The 21,171-nt window shown below is 49.9% G+C and overlaps 1 protein-coding gene across 2 annotated transcripts in view; it reads right to left on the bottom strand.

The window, feature by feature from the left end:
- MYO18A (myosin XVIIIA) overlaps positions 1-21,171 on the bottom strand; it is a 103,651-nt gene that overhangs the window by 46,624 nt on the left and 35,856 nt on the right. For both annotated transcript variants that reach the window (XM_006874187.1, XM_006874188.1), the window contains exons 2-10: positions 5,134-5,221; positions 4,789-4,895; positions 4,500-4,676; positions 3,966-4,179; positions 3,573-3,715; positions 2,886-2,986; positions 2,014-2,077; positions 1,652-1,796; positions 126-137 (exon numbers count right to left, since the gene is read on the bottom strand). In XM_006874187.1, coding sequence (XP_006874249.1) covers positions 126-137; positions 1,652-1,796; positions 2,014-2,077; positions 2,886-2,986; positions 3,573-3,715; positions 3,966-4,179; positions 4,500-4,676; positions 4,789-4,895; positions 5,134-5,221 — 1,051 coding nt within the window. The remainder of the gene's footprint in view (positions 1-125; positions 138-1,651; positions 1,797-2,013; positions 2,078-2,885; positions 2,987-3,572; positions 3,716-3,965; positions 4,180-4,499; positions 4,677-4,788; positions 4,896-5,133; positions 5,222-21,171) is intronic.

Genomic DNA, 21,171 nt, shown 5'->3' with positions numbered 1-21,171 from the left:
TTCTCCAACAGTGGGGAGGCAAAGGAGCAGCAGGGGGAGGGAGCAGCCTACGCGGACATACGGCCTCAGCCAACATGTGTCTAATCATGGTAATTAGGGAACGCTAACAAGAAACAAGGTTTTACCTTCAGCAGCTTCTGTAAGGCAAAGGACCAGCATGCAACATGCAAAGAAAAACAGTGTGTTAGCAAACAGTCATCAACTCAGTCTGCCAGGCTCACGGGAAGGACCCAAGTGGGAGGAGAGGCCTTGTGAAGATGAAGAGGGGGCACACTACATCCACATTCAGACTCTGAACCACCACACTACACACAGTCTCAAAGGGGTACACTTCTGGACTTGACCACACTGACACATATGGAAAGAGACATACAAAGACATTCTAAAGTACATACAAACCCCTTGGAAAAGTCTGGGAACTCTGAAGAGTTAGCAGACACTATTCAACAAAGACCCAAAGCTCTCCACCTCAGCCAGCTGAGTGAGGTGATAGGAAACCTTCTCACAGCAAAAGACACAGCCACACACCTGCCTGCCCTCCCCACCCACACAGTTCAGAGACAACTTCTATCAACTAGACCCTGATTCCTCTTTGGCAGAAATGTCACTTGCTGGGACCATACAGAGCCTAACACCCAGACGTGCACCCATCCACCAGTGCTTTCTCAGTCCTGCTGAGCAGCTTGGGGCTCATCACATCCCAGAGAAAGAGAAAGTCCAAGCCCAAGGTGCTATTTAGCGCCAGCATCCCCTTCCTCACAAATGGAGGAGAAAGAGGTGCCCTTTAAAGGAATCAATCGCAGATGGAGGCAACAGAGCTCTTCCAAGCCAGATCAAGTCTCTGCCACCCACAAGGCCTCCCCAGCCCCTCAAGCGCAAGTGCTAAAGCTGCAGCCCAATCATTAGCATGGGCAACTGCTGCTCCCTAGGGTCCACCACCCTGACATGCAAGAGAAAGAGACACCTGTCACCAAACCAGTGGAGAAAAGGGAAGACCCAGGGACACTGGCCTCAGGAAGCAAGCCCACACTATCCCACCCCACTTAAGTCTCATGGAGGACATCCTGAGAGATTCCAGACTCTAGATGTAAAACAAGTAGGAGATGCAACTATTCCTGGGTCTTCCGGAAGCTCCACAGCCTGCAAGGCCCCTATCTAACTCCAACCCTGGGGATTCTGCCCAGACCAGCTCCCCTTCCTTATAAGAGAACAAGCCCAGGCCCCAGAGAGATCCCAGAGCAGGCACCAAGGCAGGGCAAGGCAGCCCCTTTGCCTGAGGGAAGGATCGAGGTTAGTTACCCGCTGGCTCCTCGAGTGCCTCTGTCAGGAAGGGAATAAGAAGCAGAGTTATTCCAGTGGGGACTGCTCTGGGTTAGTTTCCTTCTTTTTCCCCACATCCTCCAAACCACCAGCCCAGTCACTGCCATCTACATCCAGGCCTCAGACCATCGTGGGTAGAGATGCTTCTCCAGGTGTTTGGAGTTTTCCACTCTGATGTGGGGGTTGGGGAGAGGCACAAGCCTCAGACGTGTGTCTGATTACAGAAGCTATGCTGGCCAGAAAGAAACTGGGAGTGGGCAGTGTGTGGGCAGGGCCTCGACAAGGACTTCTGGGTGATAAGTAGGCTGCTGGGACCAACCAATCAGGTTACCTTTGGTGGCACCTGCAGCCCCCAGGTGGTAGATTGCAGCCAGGATGAACCAGCAGGCCTTCTGTTCGTCTGGGGAGATGCCCATCACCTTCATGGCTGTCTGTAGCTTACTGAACTGCTGAGCTGCCTTCTGCTTCTCCTCGGGCTGCAGGGATAGACTGGCACATTGGCGTCGGAACTCAGAGGGGCTGTCCCTCCCAGCAACACCCTCCTCCATGTTGCTGGGCCCTTGGGATAGGAAAGGCTCAGGGCAGAGCCAACCAGTTGGAGCTGGGCGCTCACTGTCCCCATGGAGCAACACAGGCTGTTTGAAGCTTCTTCCACCCTCAAGGCTACTAACCTAGTCCCCAAAGTTTCCTTACCTTGGCCAGTGGCACAATGCCAAAGACATTGTTCTCTGCCAAATGGTTCAAGTGGAGCTCTGTCCTAGGGGTACAAATGAAATATTAGCATTGAGCTTGGTCCCCACACCAAGGTCATTTCCCTCCCAGAGCTGAGAAAGACAGACTCAGCTTCCAGACTCTCAGTCTGTCTGCCCTTCATGCCTCCACCCTGCTGTCTTTCCTAATGCCTGATCAGAGCACCAGCTTCTTAGAACAGATCCCCACAGACACCCAGATGAGGGGGACAAGCAGGCCCCTGGAGGAGGCAGGGGACCTGCCTAAAAGGGTGGGTTCAGCCAGGACAGACAGAAGTTGTGCCCTCTGCTGCAAGAAGAGCTAAAAGGATACTGCCCTGGAGCTGCTTGCTCAGTCTTAACTTAACATTTGCCCGTTTTCTGTGAATACAAACAATTAGTCTGAAGTTCAAAAGAGAGGATCAAGGCAGGGGCAGCCAGCCAGGGGGTGAGGAGCAATTTGGAGAGCACAAGAAAAGGCTTAGGTGCACACATAACCAATGTGGGTTTAAATATCAGCTCAGCCCATACTAGTCGTGTGACTGAGGGCACATCACTGACCACCTGAGTCTCCATGTGCTTTCCTTTCCAAATCCAGATTCATGAGTAACAGAGATCCCTAGCACTAAAGGCTCAGTTGTACCCCTGTCACTGACGGCAAGGCCCCTGTGCCTCGAACCAGGGAGTTCCTGATGTACAAGGACTACATCTCATTCATCTCTCCATGCTCAGAACGTCGCACACAGCAAGCACACAATCACCAAATAGTACAGGATGCAATCAAGTGGCAAGGACCAGGAGGCCAGAGCACATTCCAGGACCTCTGTCCCATCTCACCTGAGGGTGCCATCTCCACAGGCCAGCAGGTAGTAGAAAATGTTGAAAGTGGCCTCGCTGGCTGGGCGCCGAGCCACACGCAGCTTCTCCAAAAGCATTGTCTGTGACATAGCACAGAGGAGGTGGGTGAGAAGGGCAGTACAGGTCAAACTTCCCACATCCCAGACTGAAAGGAACCAGACCCAAAAGCCTCCAGGCCCTGGGAGCAGATGGCCACATCTCATTCCCCAGGTGCACAACTGGAGGTCAGATGATCCCAGGGCCAAACAGGGCAGAAACCAGAGCCAGTTTTCTTGAAATGGACACTTTGCTGTGAGTTATTTAACTCAGTATGAAAGGGAATCAGTCTTGGCTGTGCCTTACTTTACTCACAACTCAGCCCTCTGCTGGGTAAAAATCAAATAGAAGCCCGGATCATGGGTTTTAGAAGGTGGGCATGGGGCTGCAGTCTCAGCAGGGTAGGGACATCTCCAGGGTATAGAAGGAAAAGGGGAGCTGGGCAGAAAACTGAGCCCTGCCCCACCCATGGCAGGAGACATGAAAGGCAGAATGGTGCAGGCTTTCTCAGGACTGATGACTGGGTAAAGAAGACCAGTCCTGCCTGTGTTGGGTCCATTTTATTGGGGGTAGAATCCCAGAGAACATGAAATCAGGCTGTCTGTGGCCTACTATCCTGAGGTGTCTTACCTGAATGGAGGCTGAGGCTACCTGGCCAGCTTGGTCAAAGTCCAGGGAGAGAATCTGGGAAAAGCGGGTGGCATTGCCATTCATGATGGTGGGGCTGTTCCCAAAGGCTTCCAGGAGGGTGTACAGAGCCTGCCACTTCTCCACTGCAGAATATAGGCCAAGGGGATGTCAGCTTACCCACCAGCCATGGCTCTAGGCCAAGGCAGAAGGGGAGGTCTAGCCCAAGCCTGTGCCCCCAAGCATGATGGCTTGGAGTTTCTCAGATCAGAACTTTCCAGAAACAGATGGGTTTTGAAGGAATGGAGAAGCCAAGAAGAAAAAGAACTAGAGGGTCCTCCTTCCCCACTCTCCCCCACAGCCCATGCTCAATTTTCCCAGTTGGCCCTGTCTCACCAGAAAACACCTTGTTCCCACTGGTGCCTGCAATGGTAGCCAGGTATTGCACCAGATGCTGGCAGCTCGTGGTCTTGCCACTGCCACTGCTACCCAGAAGGATGATGGACTGGTCCTGACGGCTCATCAGCATCGCCCTGTATGCAGTCTGGGCCACAGCATAGATGTGGGGTGCCATGTCCTCCCGCCGGCACCCCTTGAACATGTGCATCACCTTGAGTGGGAGAGGGATGGAGGAAAGGGAAAAGTCTCTTAGTTGGTCCCACCCAGGTAGCCCTCATTTCCAAGGTTCACCTCTTTCTGAGTTTTTTACTCCAGAGGTGCTCAGTGATCTGGAGGCAAAGGTCACACATGGAAAAATAGATCTGAGCTTAATCAAAGGCATAGAGGAGCTCTTTCTGTGCCTATGCCTTGAAATGCCTCCTCTTCCCAAGGTCAACCATGAGTGGACTGGAGCCCAGTGAGATACAGGTGGGGGTGGGTATTGGGTGAGTGGTTCCATGAGACAGCATGGTAGTCTAGAGGGCACCGCACCTTCTCAGAGTACACAGCAGGGGCCCCACGGGGGCTGAGGACAAGCAGGCTGGGGCCAGCATACGTGTGCAGCAGGCTAGCGCCATAGCGTTGGCGCAGCGTGTGCAGGACGCTGGACTCATTGAGGTACACCAGTGAGGCCAGGTCTTCCAGGCGGTCACAGGATGGAGCATTGGCCTGTGTAGAAGGACAGGCAGGTGAGCACGGAAGAAGCAGCACCTGTCTCCACTGCCAGGAGACCGGCCTGCCCTGCCCAACCCATCTCTCCCTGTGCCCACCAGCTGCGAACCTTCTCTACGTCATCTTCGTCCACATCCAGGACAGCTCCGTCATGGTCTAGTTTCACACGCACCTTCCCCTCAGGCAAGCTAAGTTCCTCAGATTTGAGTTGACTGGCTGCAAAGCAGGAACACACAGTCAGTCGCAGGCCTGGGAAGCTTTTACCACCCTATTTAGGTATTTCATGGTCTAATCCTCTTCACCACTGTATTAGCAGCCTTTTCTCATTCACCACTCAGTCTTCACCATACCCAGAAGGCATACCCACTGCCCAGCAAGGCAGACAGAAGTTAGGGGGCAGCCTGGAAAACAGCGAGTCCCAGGTATCTGTACCTTGAGCCCTCCTGAGACTCACCGAGTGAGAAGCCATCCTTATGGACCAGCCACACCTTCTCTGTCTCATGCCAGGCCTCCTCAGCTGCAATCTGCTCCTCTGTCTTCGCCTGCCAGAGGGAGGGGAAGAATCATTAGTCAGAACCTAATCTGGAATGAGACAGGAGACCAGTCAGGAGAAGGGCTTCACTGGGGAAAGGGGCCATTAGGTGGCAGACACAACACAGAGACATCAGCGGTATCAGGGAAAGGGGTGAGGGAGCTAGGAAGTAGTGTGGGTCCTGAGAAGTCATGAGGACAAAGATAAACACAGAGGGTAGGAACCATACCAGCTTTGAGTACCTGGGAAGGACAGGGACTCAGGAAGCATGTACCCTAAGAAAGCAGACTTCAGGAAAGCAAATCACCAAGTTCTTCCTCTAGCCGCCCTCTGCCCCCTTCTCCTCCCTGCAAAACCCATAGGTTCAGTATTCTGAGCCAGACCTTTAACTCTAGGCCCCAGCTAATGTGATCATTCATGCCCAGCTTCTCTCTTCATCCAAATGATAGGGTTTCCTTCACACCAAGCTGGGAAAGGGCAGTTCCTCAAGCCCTGAGGAAAGAAGTGTCTACCTGGACTTCACAGAGCAAAATGGTAGATGGGTCCTGAGCCTCTGCCCTTCCCATTCAGAGGATGCTCAACCCAGGCAGGGGACCGTGTCTCGAGGAACATGGTAGCCTCTCTGCTTGGTCCTTCATGTCAACATGAGCAAAGAGCCCTCAGAAGGTGGCAGGTGCACAGACCTATGTGGACCTACTAATCTCATACAATTCCATGCATGTGAGGCAACATGGCCAGCCTTAGGAAGTATGGGAGGGGTATGGAGAGGGGGAGGCAGCACTCTTCTGCCAAATACAGGAAGAGACTTGCATGCCATATGGATAGGCACAAGAATGGGTGTAAAGGGGCTGGGAACCCTGCCCCCTCAGGGGTTGCAAGTGGTCACCAATCAGAAAAAAGCATTTGAAGGCACTGTTGGGGTATAAGCCTGCCAAACTTGACACCCTAGACAGAGATGGTGTCTGAGTGAGCTGGGAAAACAGGGAGGGTCTAGCTCCCATGCCCCATGAGGACACTTCTGTCATGTGTGAATGAAAGGGCAGCAGGATCCCCCAGTGGCCTCTGGTGGAGGGATGGGCAGCCACAGCTGTGATGTACAATTCATCACCTAGAGTCTCCCAGCTCAGGTGCCCCTTTCCTTGTGAGACTGAGGCAGAAGCACAGACCCAGCTTGGTAATTCTGGCCCCTGGGTAAGAGGAAAGGAAAGGGTAAGAAAGCTTTAAAGAAATGTGCTCTTGGCCACAGTTCTTAGAGCTGAACAAAAGAGAGTCCTGGGTTCTGTCCCGGGTTCTGCTCCTGGTTTCGGAAAAACCTTCCCTGGACTGCCCTTTCCCCAGCTTGTTGTTGTTGAAAATATACACAGCAAAACATACCAAGCTAACAATTTCTACAAGTACAATCCAGTGACACTGATTCCACTCTGAGTTGCACAACCATTCTCACCTCCCTTCCCCACACCCCCACCCCTGTTACCACAAACTCAATTCCCCCCAAGGTTCCTATCTAATCTTTGAGTTGCTGTTGTCAATTTGATCTCAAATAGATAAATCTGAAAAAAGCACAATGCTCAAGGCAGACATTCTTTACTAATTAAGCTAAACAATTGTTCAGTTTTAAGATGACTTCAGGGGATATTTTTTAAGGTTTAAAGACTGTCGCAGAGCAATAGTTTCTAGAATCTACGAAAATCTGAAATTCTGGTCTGAACTTCCCTATTTTTGATTTGGATCCTTCTCTAACAGATCGAAACTACCAGCTGTTCCGTGGGAGAAAGATAAGCCTTTCTGCTCCCGTAAAGATTTATAGCCTCAGAAACCCTGTACAGGGTTGATATGAGTTGGAACTGACTCCATGGCACATAACCACCACCACCATAGATCCTGGTGTGGTGCTATGGGTTAATGCGCTGGACTGCAAGGTTGGTGGTTCAAGCTCACCAGCTACTCCTCGGAAACCCTATGCAGGGTCACTATGGGTCAGAACCAACTTGACAGCACTTAACAATAATAGAATCTTTGATCAAATTATTCAGTAGTGGTAGCTGGGCGCCATCTAATTTTTCTGGTCTCAAGCACAAGGAGCAGTTATTCATGGAGGAAGTTAGCCACATATTCCATTTCCTCCTTCTCTTCCTGACTCGATGTCTTCTGTTGCTTCACAGGAACAGAGGTCAATTGCTATGCCTTGGATGACCGCTTACAAGCTTTTAAGACCTCAGCACAATGAACTGATGACTAATTGATTTCAACTCATAGTGACCCTATGTTGTTGTTGTTACGTGCCGTTGAATCGGTTCCGACCCATAGCGACCCTGAACAGGGTTTCCAAGGCTATACATCTTTACAGGAACAGAAAACCTCATTTTTCTCCCGCAGAGCAGCTGGTAGTTTCGAACTGATGACCTTGTGGTTTGCAGCCCGATTCGTAACCACTACACTACCGGAGCTCCTTAGTAACCCTATATATAGGTCAGTGTAGAACTGCTACAGGGGGTTTCCAAAGCTGTACATCTTTACAGAAGTAGACAGCCTCATTTTTCTCCTGTAGAGTGGTTGGTGGGTTTGAACTGCTGACCTTGTGGTTAGCAGATCAATGCTTAACTCACCAAGGCTCCTGGAGGTAGAAAAGAAGCACTAAACATGACTTTCCCCAGCTGTTAAAAGGACAGGACTGTGTAAGGTTCCCAAACTTCCTAGATCGTGTAACGACCCTCCACAATGGTGTTTATCAATGTTTTAATTTGTCAAGTGTGGACATTATAAACAGCTAGTTCTTTATATTTGAATTAATGTAACTTTATATATATTAAAAACAAACAAACAAAAACACCAAAATACCCCACGCCTTTACAATGCATGATTTTTTTCACATCATGTGAAACAGGTGAAACCTTTGCTTTGAATGGGCACATTCTATGGCCAGGTGTTTGGGACTGATGACTAACTAGGTCACAGATATCAGGTAGGACCTATAACCAAGTCATTCAGAGTTAATCAAGAGGAACTCTGGTGGCATCCTGGGTTAAGCACTGGGCTCCTAATGGGAAAGTCAGTGGCTCAAAACCAGCAGTTGCTTTATGGAAGATGAGGTCGTCTGCTTTTCTAAAGATTTACAGCCTCGGAAATCCTATGGGGTAGCTCTTACTCAATTCTAGAGTTGGAATTGACTGCACAGCAGTTAATCAAAAGATAGTTTCCCACATTGGCCAGCAGGTGGAGACAGAGAATGCCTCACCTCCAGGTTTGGCCTGGAGGGAGGGCAGGGATAGTCTTTTCAACTTTCTCTAACCAGGGTTAAAACACCTAGAACCAGAGATCCCCAAACTCCAGCCATGCCCTTGGGCTCCAGTGTCATCAAGGCCAAAAAAGCGCAGTGACACTGGGTCTAGAGGCTCCCAAAGGGCCTGCCCCAAGCAGTCCTATCTCAAGCTCCTGGCACTGCCTCCCCCGGGTGGGAGCCCAAAGGGGAAAGAGGCCTTACACTCCAGCAGGAGGCCCGAGCACAGACGCCAGCCCAGGAACAGGCCTGGGGCAGTGGGTGGTCACCGGAGGAAGCGGAGGGCTCCTGAGGGGGACAGGAGCACCCTACCTGGCTGTGGGCAGGAGAGGCGGCCTCAGGGTCCAGCTATCGGCAGCAAGCAAAGAAGAAAGAGAGAAGTAGAGTGAAGACAAGCAGACCATTGTCATGTCCCCTTCAGTGAGCACCCCTGGGCCTTACTGGACTGGTACCCTTCAGCTGCCCAAGGTGCAAGGCAGAGGTGGGAAGAGCAGGTGCCCAACCAAGAAGAGGACAGACCAGGGAGGAGAGGTCCAACTTGGTAAAGAAACACTTGTTTGCATCAGACTTCTCAGGGGAGATATACCATGGATAGGTGGGTGACATACTGTTTCTAGCAATAGTCTCCCCGAGACTAGTCATCCAGTCTAGTCTCAATTAAATTTCCTTTTCTATGTGCATGCCAGGCTAGGCCAATCTGACTTTACCCGGGATCTGGGTCCCTGGGAGCCTACTGTCTTATTTCTATGATCTTTTCTACCCTCATCCCCCTATAGCCTCCCACCAACACAGATCTGTCCCTCACCTCCAAACACGTGCCCCAGGCTGCCACTCCCCATGCCTTAGGGAGCTTATAGCCCTGCACAGAACAAGGGCACCAGTAGCCCTAAATCTAGGATCCCTTCCTCAAGTACCCACTGTACCTCTGCAACTCTCCCAGAATTCCCAGACAGGAACACTAACCACATGACAAGTGTAAGTATCACCCCATTCAGGTCCAACCTGAAGGCCAACTGCCACAGAGACAAGAGACTGTGGACAAACGATGACCAGTCTTGACCTCTCTCTTGTTGGGATATTTAAAGCCCACAAGGACTTCCTAAGGAGGGAGGAGAGTCAGCTAGGCGTTAGACTTCGCCTGTTAGAAATGGGCGATGCTTAAAGGCCCCACCTGGGTTTGGAGAGCAAGGGCACAAAAATGGCCCACGCCCTGGGATCTCTGGAAGAAGAGAGCTTACAGACCCCTCTGGAGGAACAAGGCCCTCCTCAGAGACCTCCTTTTATTTCTGAAAGTAGGAAGTCAACTTGAGAGCCCACAGGCCACCCGTGGAGCCACCTTTCTACAGTGAGCCACCTACACACACAGACACACCCAGCCTGGCCAGGGCCAGGGCAACCACACGCAGGACAGGTGATATTACAGAAGCTGTGAAGATCCTCTCAAGTCGCTGGTGGGCCTCCTCTGCTGGGGTCAGCTGGGCCTTGGGGGCAGCTCCTGCCTAAGGGTTAAACCACTATTAGTTCTGGCCAGGAGATGCAGGGAGGGCACAACATGCCAAGCTTCCAACCCAGGAAGCCTCTGGGACCCAATGGGTAAGTGGAGTAGGGTAAGGGAGACATGCCAAACATCAATTTGAGTTTTTTAATTAACAGATGAGAAACAAAAGGAACAGGTGCTAGAGTATTTCTTCCCATCATCTTAACCATCTCAAGCCAGGATGATCCTGTTCTCCCACCTGCCCCAGGCCCATGTGACAGGTTCCAAATCAGGGCGTGTCCCAGCCCCTATAACTCTACCCTAGTGAGAGAAAGAGGGGCAAGGAACCAGTGGGAGAGGGCAGCCAGCCAAAAGCAGGTACATGATGCTTCCTGGTTACTTATAAGTTCTTTTTAGGGACTGACAGTTCATCTCATGTCCTGCCTGTTGGTCCAAAATGCCCCTGCCAACTCCTCCTTGTATGCCAGGAATGGTCACGTCCGTGGTTCATAGAGTATGTCAGGAGAGATGGAGGAGAGCTACAAGGTGGCTCCTCTCTGAGAGCTGCAAAGCCCATGAAAAATAGGAAACAAGGTGGGTTCTAGGACCCCATGAGGGAGCAGTCAGGTATGTGCTCTTAGGATGTGCTCCCAACATCCTCCCGGCCCTCTCCTTCCATTCAGAAGGAACAAGTTAAGAGCACAGAGAGACAGTGGTGTAATGTGACTGCTCACCACACACTCCATACAGCCCTGGTGGGGTCAACAAAATAGGGAAACTTGATGAGAGAGAATGGTCCCCAACCCAAGGACTAGTCAAGGAGGCATCACCTTTTAAGGGGAAGGGGCTGAACTGACAGTCCTTGGCCCTCCCCTCTGCCTCCTGCCCATGCAGAGAGAGCATGTGGTAAGCAGACAGGAACCATGCCCATTTGCCCCTCAAGTACAGGGCTCCTTAACTGTGCTGCGGGCAGGGAGGATGCAGTGCGGCCAGGCCTGAAGAAGCTTTAGTAAGGGCTACCATGGAGCCATTAACAAAGTTACTAGTATCTCCGTCAATGTTTCCATTTACAGAGACTGGACTTGGCGCAGTATCCCTATCATCTCTATCTAACGGTCTCATGGTTGCTCTTTAAAGCAGGTATTATCCACAATTCCAAAATTCAGAAAGCATTCTCAAAACAATTCCTTTTAAAAGCAATCTTGGTTGCAATACCTGACTTTATATTTATCACCCTGCAGCATGAATATGAATCCTGTTGTGGCACTGTAGGATAAGCACTGGACTGCTAACTGTAAGGTTGGTGGTTCAAACCCACCAGTTGCTACTTGTGTCGCTATGAGTCGGAACCGACTCGACGGTACTTAACATCAATAACAAGCATGAGCATGTATAGATTTTGTGGAAATATTCATGTGCTTGGTTATGGATTGTTGCTCATTATGTACACTGTACAATACTCTAAAGTCCAAGAATTGTTGTTAAGGACCTTGGAGTTGGTTCCAACTCACAGCAGCCTTATATAGGGTTTCCGAGGCTTTTAAAGCTTTGTGGGAACAGAAAGCCTCATCTTTCTCTCACAGAGCAACTGGCGGGCTTGTGGTTCACAGTCTAGTGCTTATTGTATGGAATCACTCTGAAATCTAAGAATTACCTTCCCAAAATATTTCTAGCTCCAAAGATTTCAAAGAAAGGACTATGGCCCTGTATTATTCCCACTCGACAGATGATGGCTCAAAGATGGGACCTTGCTGAGGTTCCATAGGAGCAAGTAGCAGAGGAAGTGAACCCAGGCCATGTACCTTCAGAAAACACTGTCTTTCTACCCTGGTACTGATCGCCAAAACTCTGATTGAAGCAGGCACCATGTAGCCAGGGCCCAGCCTCCAACCACCATGGCAAGAGTGTGGCAGGCCAGCAGCATGCTGGTTAGCAGATCCCCTCCCAACTGGAGCAGAGCCCAGGTCATGGAGCCTTCTGGCATTGAGTTGAGGAAAGCCATGCAGCGCCCCCTGCCTTACGCTCTGGGCCCAGTCTCTGGCCATGCAGGCTTGTTGTGAGGGTGCCTGGGCCCTGAGGCAAGGGAGGTTAGTGACACACTCAGGTACCTCCTGCTGCATGCCAAGGGCTCTTGACTTAGATTGTTGCTCTCCAGCGAGGCTTGGTTTCGTGCCAGCGGAGCTTGAGGCCTCTGGCTCTTCCGGTGGGACTGGGGAACACTGCTTCTCTGGGGTTTCAGGCTTGGCTGGAGATCTTGGTTTCTCTGAGGAGTCCAACTTCCCTGGGGAGCCTGGTTTCCCCTCAGAGCCTGGCTCCTGGCCAGAGGACTTCTCCCCCTTCCCCGGGGGCTGCTTGCTTCGGGGCTTGTGGTCCTTGCCTTTGCTTCGGGACATCAGACTCCGCAGGCCCAAGGAGATCTCATCTTTGGCTGCCTCCTTCTTTGATTCAGGCTTAGATGGAGTAGGAGGAGGAGGTGGTGGTGGAGGTGGGGGTTTGGGACTGGGAGCTGCCTTTTCTCCCCTCTTGCCTCGAGCTGAGTGCTCAGGGGACTTGACCCCTCTGCCGGGAGGCTCCCTGGCACTCCCAGGCTCCTCGCCAGGCAGCACTTTGCTCACCACTTTCCTCACTGCATTGGCTACCCGCTTCCGGGATAAGCCCTGAGTCTCCTCACTTGGGGCTTCTGGTGAGGCAGCCCCCAGGCCATTCATGGCAAGTGCAGGTTCAGGGCTCTTGGCTCTCTGGGAAGTCTCTGAGGGTACCGGGCTGGTGGAAGGCTGAGGACTCCTAGATGGGCCACTGCTGTCCTTTGAGCTGCCCTCTAGCTATGGTCACACAAACACAGAGAGACATTAGCATCAGCCCCTGTTTTCCTGTCCACCATGCCATACCAGGGAGTAAAAAGGTGTGACTTCACACCTAGTCCTAGAACCCCCTCCACCCATCAATGCCGAATAGCACATAGCTCCAAGTGCACACCCCAGGAAACCCTGTCTCCATTTGAGTTTGGCTTCTCCCTCCCTCAAAGCACAAGTAGGTATTATAGTCACCTGCTGTCTACACCAGGTTTAGCATGACACTGTCAGACACCAACACAGAGTGTCCAGCAGGCCATGGGACAAATCCATTCCCTCACAGGCCAAACAAGCAGAGACAGAGCAAGCAAAGGTTAAACCATTAGTCCCTGTCACCCACCAATCCTAGGCTGAACTCCTAGGGATTTGGGATTCCTGGTGGTTGTAGGGTCATCCTAAGACCGCCCATCTCCAAGAGCCAAGCTTCTTCCCTCCCAGCTCCTCTGTTCTGTGCCACTGTTTACCTTTACCTACTCTCTCAAGGGTCCCAGAGGTCCAGTGCTGACCCAGGAAACTTCCATACAGCCTGCTTTCTGCCTGTCTCTTTGTAGTTTTCCTACTTTTAACCTCTCAGTGTGTGGATGTGGAATGGGAAGGGGAAAGGAGGCAAATGCAGTCCATGAACGGTTAAACTCTCAAGTGGCGTGGCTCCGTTTTGCCCTGGAGCTGGTACCCTGGCTTAGTCAGCCTCTCAGCCTCAGCACCAGGAGAAAACTGGAAGGCTGGTGCACCACCAATACCCCAAAGGACCACCACTGAGAAGGCTGACTGGCTAATGACAGGGCAGAATTTTCTGTGACTGGCGAGCAAGGCCAATCTGGGGGTCCTTGTTGGTCAAGCAGTTCTCCGTCCCTGAGCTGAGCTTGAGTCCTCATTCCCTTCAAACAATGGCCATGGTTCTAGAGAGCACTTGGGCACTGGACTGTGGAGGGATTAGCTACCCATCGTTGCTTGGAAGCAAAAGATGTTCAGGGTAGATCTGGGAGCCACTGCCTCTGGCTGTCCCCTGGAGAGGTTGCCCTACCTCCTAGGCAAAGCAGAGCCAGACAGCTTTAGCTGTGCTGCTGCAAGGGTTGGGGAGGAGAAGGCTTGAATGTGCCTCTTCCTCAACCTCTTGAGCCAACAGTGCTCAAAAGCATGCCAGGATACTGCGGAACTGGCCAGTGGCCCTAGTTGTTGGGACACCTCCTTTTCTCGCCCTCTTCTTTGTTTCTAGCCCCTCCTATCTCCTCACTAACTGAAGATGAGGAGGAGGAGGATAGTAAATGCTAACAGTTATGCAGGGCACTCTTCTAGCACTTTGCATGTATTTTTCACACAAACCTGGAACCATCTAAGCAGGTTTCCTCACGTTTTCTCAAACACCTCTCTTTGTAACCACAGGGTAGCCTTGCAGGATTGTGTACAGATCAGGTGGAAGCCACAATCAAATCTAGCTAATCAAATCTCTACCCAGCCAGAACAGGCACCTCTGGGGTAATGTAGAGTTGTTCTGTTTTGTGACCCAGCCCTCTCCTAGACCCCGGGCACTCCTGCCCTTTGCCAACAACAGCCCTCTCCTAACCACATATCTCTGATCCGTTTGGGAAATTTCTCTTGCCTTAGAGGAATCTAGCTTTATTCAGGGCTTTTTCCCTGAGGTGAAATGACTTGAGGGTGGGGACTGGAGGCAACTGGAGCCTCCCTCTAGGTAACCAGCATCAAGCAGCTGACGGGAAGAGACAGCAACAGCTGCAGTGAAATCCTTCCATGCTCTTGTTTTGTGCCATGCAGAATAGGCCAAAGAGTCCCAACAGCTGTGTTCTCACTGAGTGTTCCCAGACCTAAGGGTTTGCCCACCCTGCCTCTTCTAGCCCCAAATTGTTCAGAAGACCAGAGCAAAGAGACCAGGAAAAGTCCCCAAAGCACCTTGGCTTTCCCATCTCCTTCACACACCCCAGGTTGGCATCACACATCCTGCTCTTTCTGCCCTTTTACTGGCATTCCCTCCAGCCAAGCCACATAGAAAAGGGCATTCTCACAGGCTAGTCTAGGGTGAGTGAGGCTGGGAGCACAGCTCACCCAGAGACACACACACAGAAGCATCTTGAAGAAGCACTTACAGCCCCTTCCTCCTTTCCAGGAGGGCCAGGCTTCGGTGGAATTTTGTCCTCCTCTTTTACCTGGGGGAGCAGACAAAGAAATCACTGGCAGATCAGGGCTGGGACATCAGCATCAAAAGCACAGAAAGGAAACAGGCAAGTGGCTTTTCTCTTCCCAAGGGCCAGAGCTCCTGTATCATCTTCAAGGGAACTGAGGCTAGGGGGGTCTGGGCAAGAAGTATCCTGGAACCAACACTATCCAATGGCAATTTCAAAAATGAAGAGCACCTGTGGGTTTGAAGCCCACACACCCTTCCTTATCTCAATAACCAGCCAAGGTCCTTTGTCCACTTGGGTTGTCTAATGAGGTCCACCTACAAGAGCACCATTATGGTCTTGGTGATGTGGCAGACCAAGAGATCCCATTAATTTAATTCATGTCAAATCACAACAGTCATCCTAACTCTGATAAGAAGTGATCTGCCCTAAGTCCCTGGCCTGGTGACTAAGGAGAGGGAACTAACCCCCTAGTATCGGTGCCTGCTGGGCCAGCAGAATTTGGTGCATCAGGCTGGTTCTGCTGCTTCTCAGTCCTGTACACCGAGCCAGGCAGCTGGGCTTCGGGCTGAAGGCAGGAAGTAGGGCAGTAGGAGGGATTCAGGAGACCAGATACTTTCCCAACCTCAGACCCACAAAACTGCCAACCATGCAGTTGAGGGAGGAAACCCCAAGGTTCAGAGGAGGGAGAAGGGTGGTGTGGAGGAAGGAAAGATGCCTGTAGCTCTGGCTGCTCTGGCCAGAGGTTTGGTGCTAGGGCTCAGGGGCTGGCCTGAGCTAGGGGAAACAGCAGATACCCTACTTTATTCAGGAAAAGGATGAAACATATGGAAGTTCTGAAGGTTCTTTCAGTTCAGAGACAGGCTCAGAACAGACCCAGAGATGGGAGTAGGGTAGGGGAGGGTGGGGTAGGGGCAAGACCTCAAGTTTGGGAGACCCTCTCCTCTCCTCTCACCAGCATTATTCCCTCCAAAATTTCAGGGCAGCTCTTGAGGATTTCATTTCTCTGCTTTTCCCTGTCACTTAGAACTACAGGACAACCTAGGTCTGTTACCAACCCTATTTCATCCTCAGCAGGTCTTTTTTTCCTGGCACAATGGGGCTGGGTGCACAGGAAGAAATCCTTGATTCCAAAAGGAAGAGGTTCTTAGAAATTCATCCAGAATCTTTTTAATGATCTATTAGGGAGGCCTCTGGACTCTTCATTTTTAGCCAGAGTCTATGGCTAATTCTGAGCACTAATCAGCAGTGCCCGGGGCAATGACCAGCATGTATTCATGGCAGATTTAAAGCTGCATCTTGTCTACAGAGCTATTTCCAAACTTCAAAGTTAGTTCCCGCTGCCATGGACAGAGGGAAAATGACAATTATTCACCAGAGTGGACTATACTATTTTAGAAACTGGGGTTGAAGCAGAGAAGGGGAAGGGAGGAGTTGGTAGAGAGGGAGTAAAGAGAAATGTAGGTCTGTACTTGCACCTCCTCGCCCCCATGACCACCATTTACCCACCCACCCCACCCCCACCCAGGGGAACACACCATGCATTAGCTCCCCAGCACCCAGGTTAGAGAAAAGCAAGTGTTCTCAAACCACACACACACACACACACACACACACACACACACACACACACACAATCATTACTGCACACAGTGCTGTTAGCTTGGGGTCAGGAATGGCTATAAGATTCCAAGTCCCCTCCATGCCCTTCACCAACTCCAAATCTGTCCTCCCTCCAGTCGCTCCAGCTTGGGACCCCAAGAATCTGGCCCAAGTATGAAGCATTGTGTCTAGGAGAGCGGGAGCAGCTATGAGCTCAGCTCTGCATTTAGCTTCAGGCTGACTCACCCTGCCTTCTCCCTCTGGCTATAGGTCATTGCCTAACCTCGGACTGTGCACACCCAGGCCTGCAGCCTGCCTGATTCCCCCATCTCAGTGCCTTCTCTTCCTACCCACCACTGTACCCTGCCTCTGGGAGACAGTTCCAAAGGTCTCCCAGCCAAAACCATTCCCAGCAGCCTCTCCGTAGCAGCCACCAGCCAAGGGTGAGTCAGAGCAGCCGGGTGGTGGGAAGGATGTGGAGGGGTTAACTTGGAGGGGCACCAGTGGGGAAAAAAGGTGGCTCAGCTTACTAGAGGTGGAGCTGAAGGGAAAAGCATGACTCAGGACAGAAGAGTGAGTTCTCTAGTCTCCTGGTCATGCTCCCAGCCCCCAAATCCATACACATGCCCAATCCATCTCTAGCTTCTAAAGCTGCCTCTCTCATAAGCCAGTCTCCTGCCTACAGATACACCATGCCAAGCGTGAGGGAGAAGCACAGAGATTTTGAAATCCAACTTTCCTTTTGCTCCCAGAAGGCAAATCTTGAGGAAAAGGCCATGATGTCGAAGGTAGCCCACACCCTGGGCCACAGAAGAAACGGAGACCAGGGTCTCTCAGGGGCTTGGAATCTTCCTAAAGGCTGGAACCTGCCAGGACAAACACTGAGCACAGGAGGAAAGATTACAAAACTCACAAAGTCAGAGAAGGCATAGGGAATAAAATATTAAAGAAAAGTGAAGGCAAGGTGGATAGGGTACAGAATGTAGACCTTCCCTACCCTTGGATGCTGTGTGTCCTTGAATAAACTACTTCACCTCTCTGGGCCTCTCTGCAGAATTAAGGGACTGGACTAGCCTGTTGTTGTTGTTAAGTGGCATCGAGTCAATTCTGACCAATAGCGACCCTGTATAGGGCTTCCAAGGAGCAACTGGTGAGCTTGAACCACTGACCTTGCAGTTCAAACGACTTTGCAAGCTGACGCATTAGCCCACAGCGCCATACCAGGTCTCCGGACTAGCCTAGTAATAGTTAAAGTCCTTTCTGGGTCTAGTGCCCCAGAAGTCTGGGTTGGGGGTGGACACTCAAGTCTACAGTAGAGTACACCAAAGCTGCTGACCTGTGCCCTGGGAGGGAGATTATGAAAGCTGCTTCAGGACCCCAGCAACTCACCTTCTACCTGGAATAAACAATTACCTGCTAAGGCAAGGAGTCTGGAAAGCTGGAAAGCTGCTTCATCTGTGGTTTCGAGCCCGGAGCCAGACACTGGCCCTCCCACAAGTCAGCAGCCAGAAATACCTCAACTGAGTATGAGGCCTCCCCCAAAGATTCCATGTGGCATTAAAGAACTTCTTGTTGTTAAGTACCATGGAGTTGGTTCTAACTCACAGAGACCCTGCACAGGGTTTCTGAGGCTGTAAATCTTTACAAGAGCAGAAAGCCTCATCTTTCTCTTGCGGAACAGCTGGTAGTTTCGAACTGCTGACCTTGAGGTTAGCAGCTCGATTCGTAACCACTACGCTACCAGAGCTCCCTAGTTAAGAACTAGTTTGTTCTTATATCTTTGCTTATAATGAATTAACAGTTACATTTTAGAGGATTTTAAAATATCTTCAATTAGGGGAATTTTTTTTTTTCTTTGGCTTCTTTTTGTAGCATGGATCAGCTGAAATGCTACACACTTGAGGTTTGTTTACTTACTCACTCATGTGTTCTTTGATCTCCAGATCAAGTTTTTCTACCTGCCTAGGGAGGTCCCATCTGTCCCAGGTTGTGAGCCCACCCAGCCTGTTCCTATACTGGTTAGCTGTTCCATAGGAGCAGCACAGACATCATTCTGAGCACAAGACTGGGATTCTACCCAGAGAAAACTCTCTTTGTGCAGAATTGATGGGATATCTTTTTTTCTCCTCCTGATCATTGGATTTTTAACTATGATTTTCTTAGGATCAAGAGCAACTTAATTTTTCCCAAAACAGAACAAATAAGGAACTCCGGCTCCAAAGACGGTGACAATGTGTCTGCTACCCGCAGTATCTGTGGAGTGAGAAATCTCAAGAGCCACCGCCTCTTTTTGCTGATCTGTTCCCTCTCTGGAGATTCCATCCATTTCCTAATAATAACCTTGGTTCCTGAATACTGAGCAACTACAATAAGATGGGCCCTGTAATTAGGTATTTAACAAATATTTTTAAATATAAAGCTTACAACAATCTCATGAAATGGGAATTATGATTCCCATTTGACAGATAAGGAAAAAGACTCAGAAAAAGATTAGGTTGCAAAGCATCTAAATGGTGGAACTGGGATTTGAACCCGAGTCTGCCTGCCTTTAAGCCCATGCTCTTTCTCAGCACATTCTTCTTTAGAGGCCTTTTCTGGAACATTAGACATAAGAGACGCTATGTTGTCCTTCGTAACCAAATCTGGTTAATACACTGCATGGTTCAGAAAATCTAGGTTATACACGCCAAAGCACGGCCTGATAGGGCAGCATTTACTCTGCAGAGCGGTGGGGAGTTTCTAGACTTGCAAAGGGCCCTCGCTACCATTCTTGGAGACTTTGGCCACCTCCTTCCTCTGTGGTACTTTTGACTTCTCTTTAGAAAAGGTAAGAAAAATAAACACTCATTGAAAATTTATTATGCAGTGCACTTCATTTCTGTCTTCTTGTTTAATCCTCATACAACCCACTTCTTAGATAAGGAAACAGAAGGTAAACAATGTGCAGCTAGTAAGCAGCAGATTATAGTCAGGATGGATCTTGTGGATGAGCTACTTGTGGATCATTCACTTGTTTCCTCAAAGGTGGAATTCTGTCTTACCCATCATGCTGCAGGTATTTAATAAATTTCTGCCAAATGATAGTGCTGGAACTCGGGTTCTTTGCACAAATAAACCTCTTACCCTCATCTGGTCTCTTCCCTCAATTATAAACCATCAAGAACAACTCTTGCTCATCCTGATTCTTAGGGATGTGGTAAAAATAAGGGAGGTACTGGTACACTTTGAAATTGCTTGGTAGCTCTTTGTGGAGTTAAATGGAATAGCAATCATTAAATGCATCCTATCCTGACCTTGCCATTCCATCTTCAGTAATGGTTCCCAATGAGCTGACTCAAAGAAAGAAGAAAAACTCACACACACAAACCGATGGAAAGATCGTTATAGATGCACTCTATATAATAACTGCAAATTGGAAACCACCCAAATGCCAATAGTTAGAGTATGATCAGGGAAAGCATGGTAATTCGGTATAAGGCATTATAATTGCTGTTGTTAAGTATCATAGAGTCAGTTCCAACTCACAGTGATCCTGCACAGGGTTTCTGAAGCTGTAAATCTTTATGGGAGCAGAAAGCTTCATCTTTCTCCTGTGAAACGGCTGGTAGTTTTGAACTGCCGACCTTGAAGCTAGCAGTCCAATTTGTCACCACTATGCTAAATGGACAAATACAAGGGGGTTTCAAAAAGTTCACAGAAAAATAAATGAAAAGACAATGGAATTTGTCCATGAACTTTTTGAGACCTCTCGTATGTGTATGACATAATCGTATGGAAAGCTCCATGCAATCAAAAGCCAACAAAGTCCCAAAACCGAACAGCATGCAAACAGTGATCATAATAATCTTATAAACTGTGTGAATTATACACCATAGAGACACGTGATCTTTATTTTGTTTTCTATGTGTTACTTACTGCTTGTTTTTTAAGAGCGAAGATGGCTAACTAGTCAATAAACAAAGAAAAAAGGAGATTATAGCTAAAAACATTTGTTATCAAAAAGGAGAAATCCAAGAAATATGCAGAGGGACCATCTACCCTCAGCCCCAGAAGTCTCTCAACACTCAGGCAGCCTGGACTGGGCTGGGTTTGATCCTCCATACTGTCAGCCAGGACCATCTTCCTTTAGCCCACCATCTCGGTACCCCTCACAGGAAGGACTGGGGGCATGAATGTCCCTGGAGACTAATTCCACCCACCAGGCAGTCCCTTAGGCATGGACTGCTCAGTCTGGACAAGTGCACTGAGGTTCAAGACATCAGTACACATTGTAGCTCAAGAGCAGCAGGCAATCCTGAGGAAAAATGTCAAAAAGAAGATAAGCCCACATCACCTGTGGCCAAGGTTACTTCCCAGCACTCCCCTGTGCCAACACAGGCACACTCTGAGTTCTCATTTTGAGAACTCTCTCTCCTTACCATTCTTAGGCTCTGAGGTTCCCAGGTGATCTTCCTCCTGCCAGCTATAACGTGTCACTAATTTATCTAAGTTTGGGGTGGTGGTAGTAATAGTAACAACCCAAACCAAACATGTTGTTGTCAAATTGAGTCTGACTTCAGATTTTCTTGACTATATCTTTATGGGAGCAGATCGCCAAGCCTTTCTACCATGGGA

Source organism: Chrysochloris asiatica, unplaced genomic scaffold (genome assembly GCF_000296735.1).
Source record: "Chrysochloris asiatica unplaced genomic scaffold, ChrAsi1.0 scaffold00266, whole genome shotgun sequence".
Taxonomy (NCBI): domain Eukaryota; kingdom Metazoa; phylum Chordata; class Mammalia; order Afrosoricida; family Chrysochloridae; genus Chrysochloris; species Chrysochloris asiatica.
This window is presented reverse-complemented; position numbering and strand designations above follow the sequence as displayed.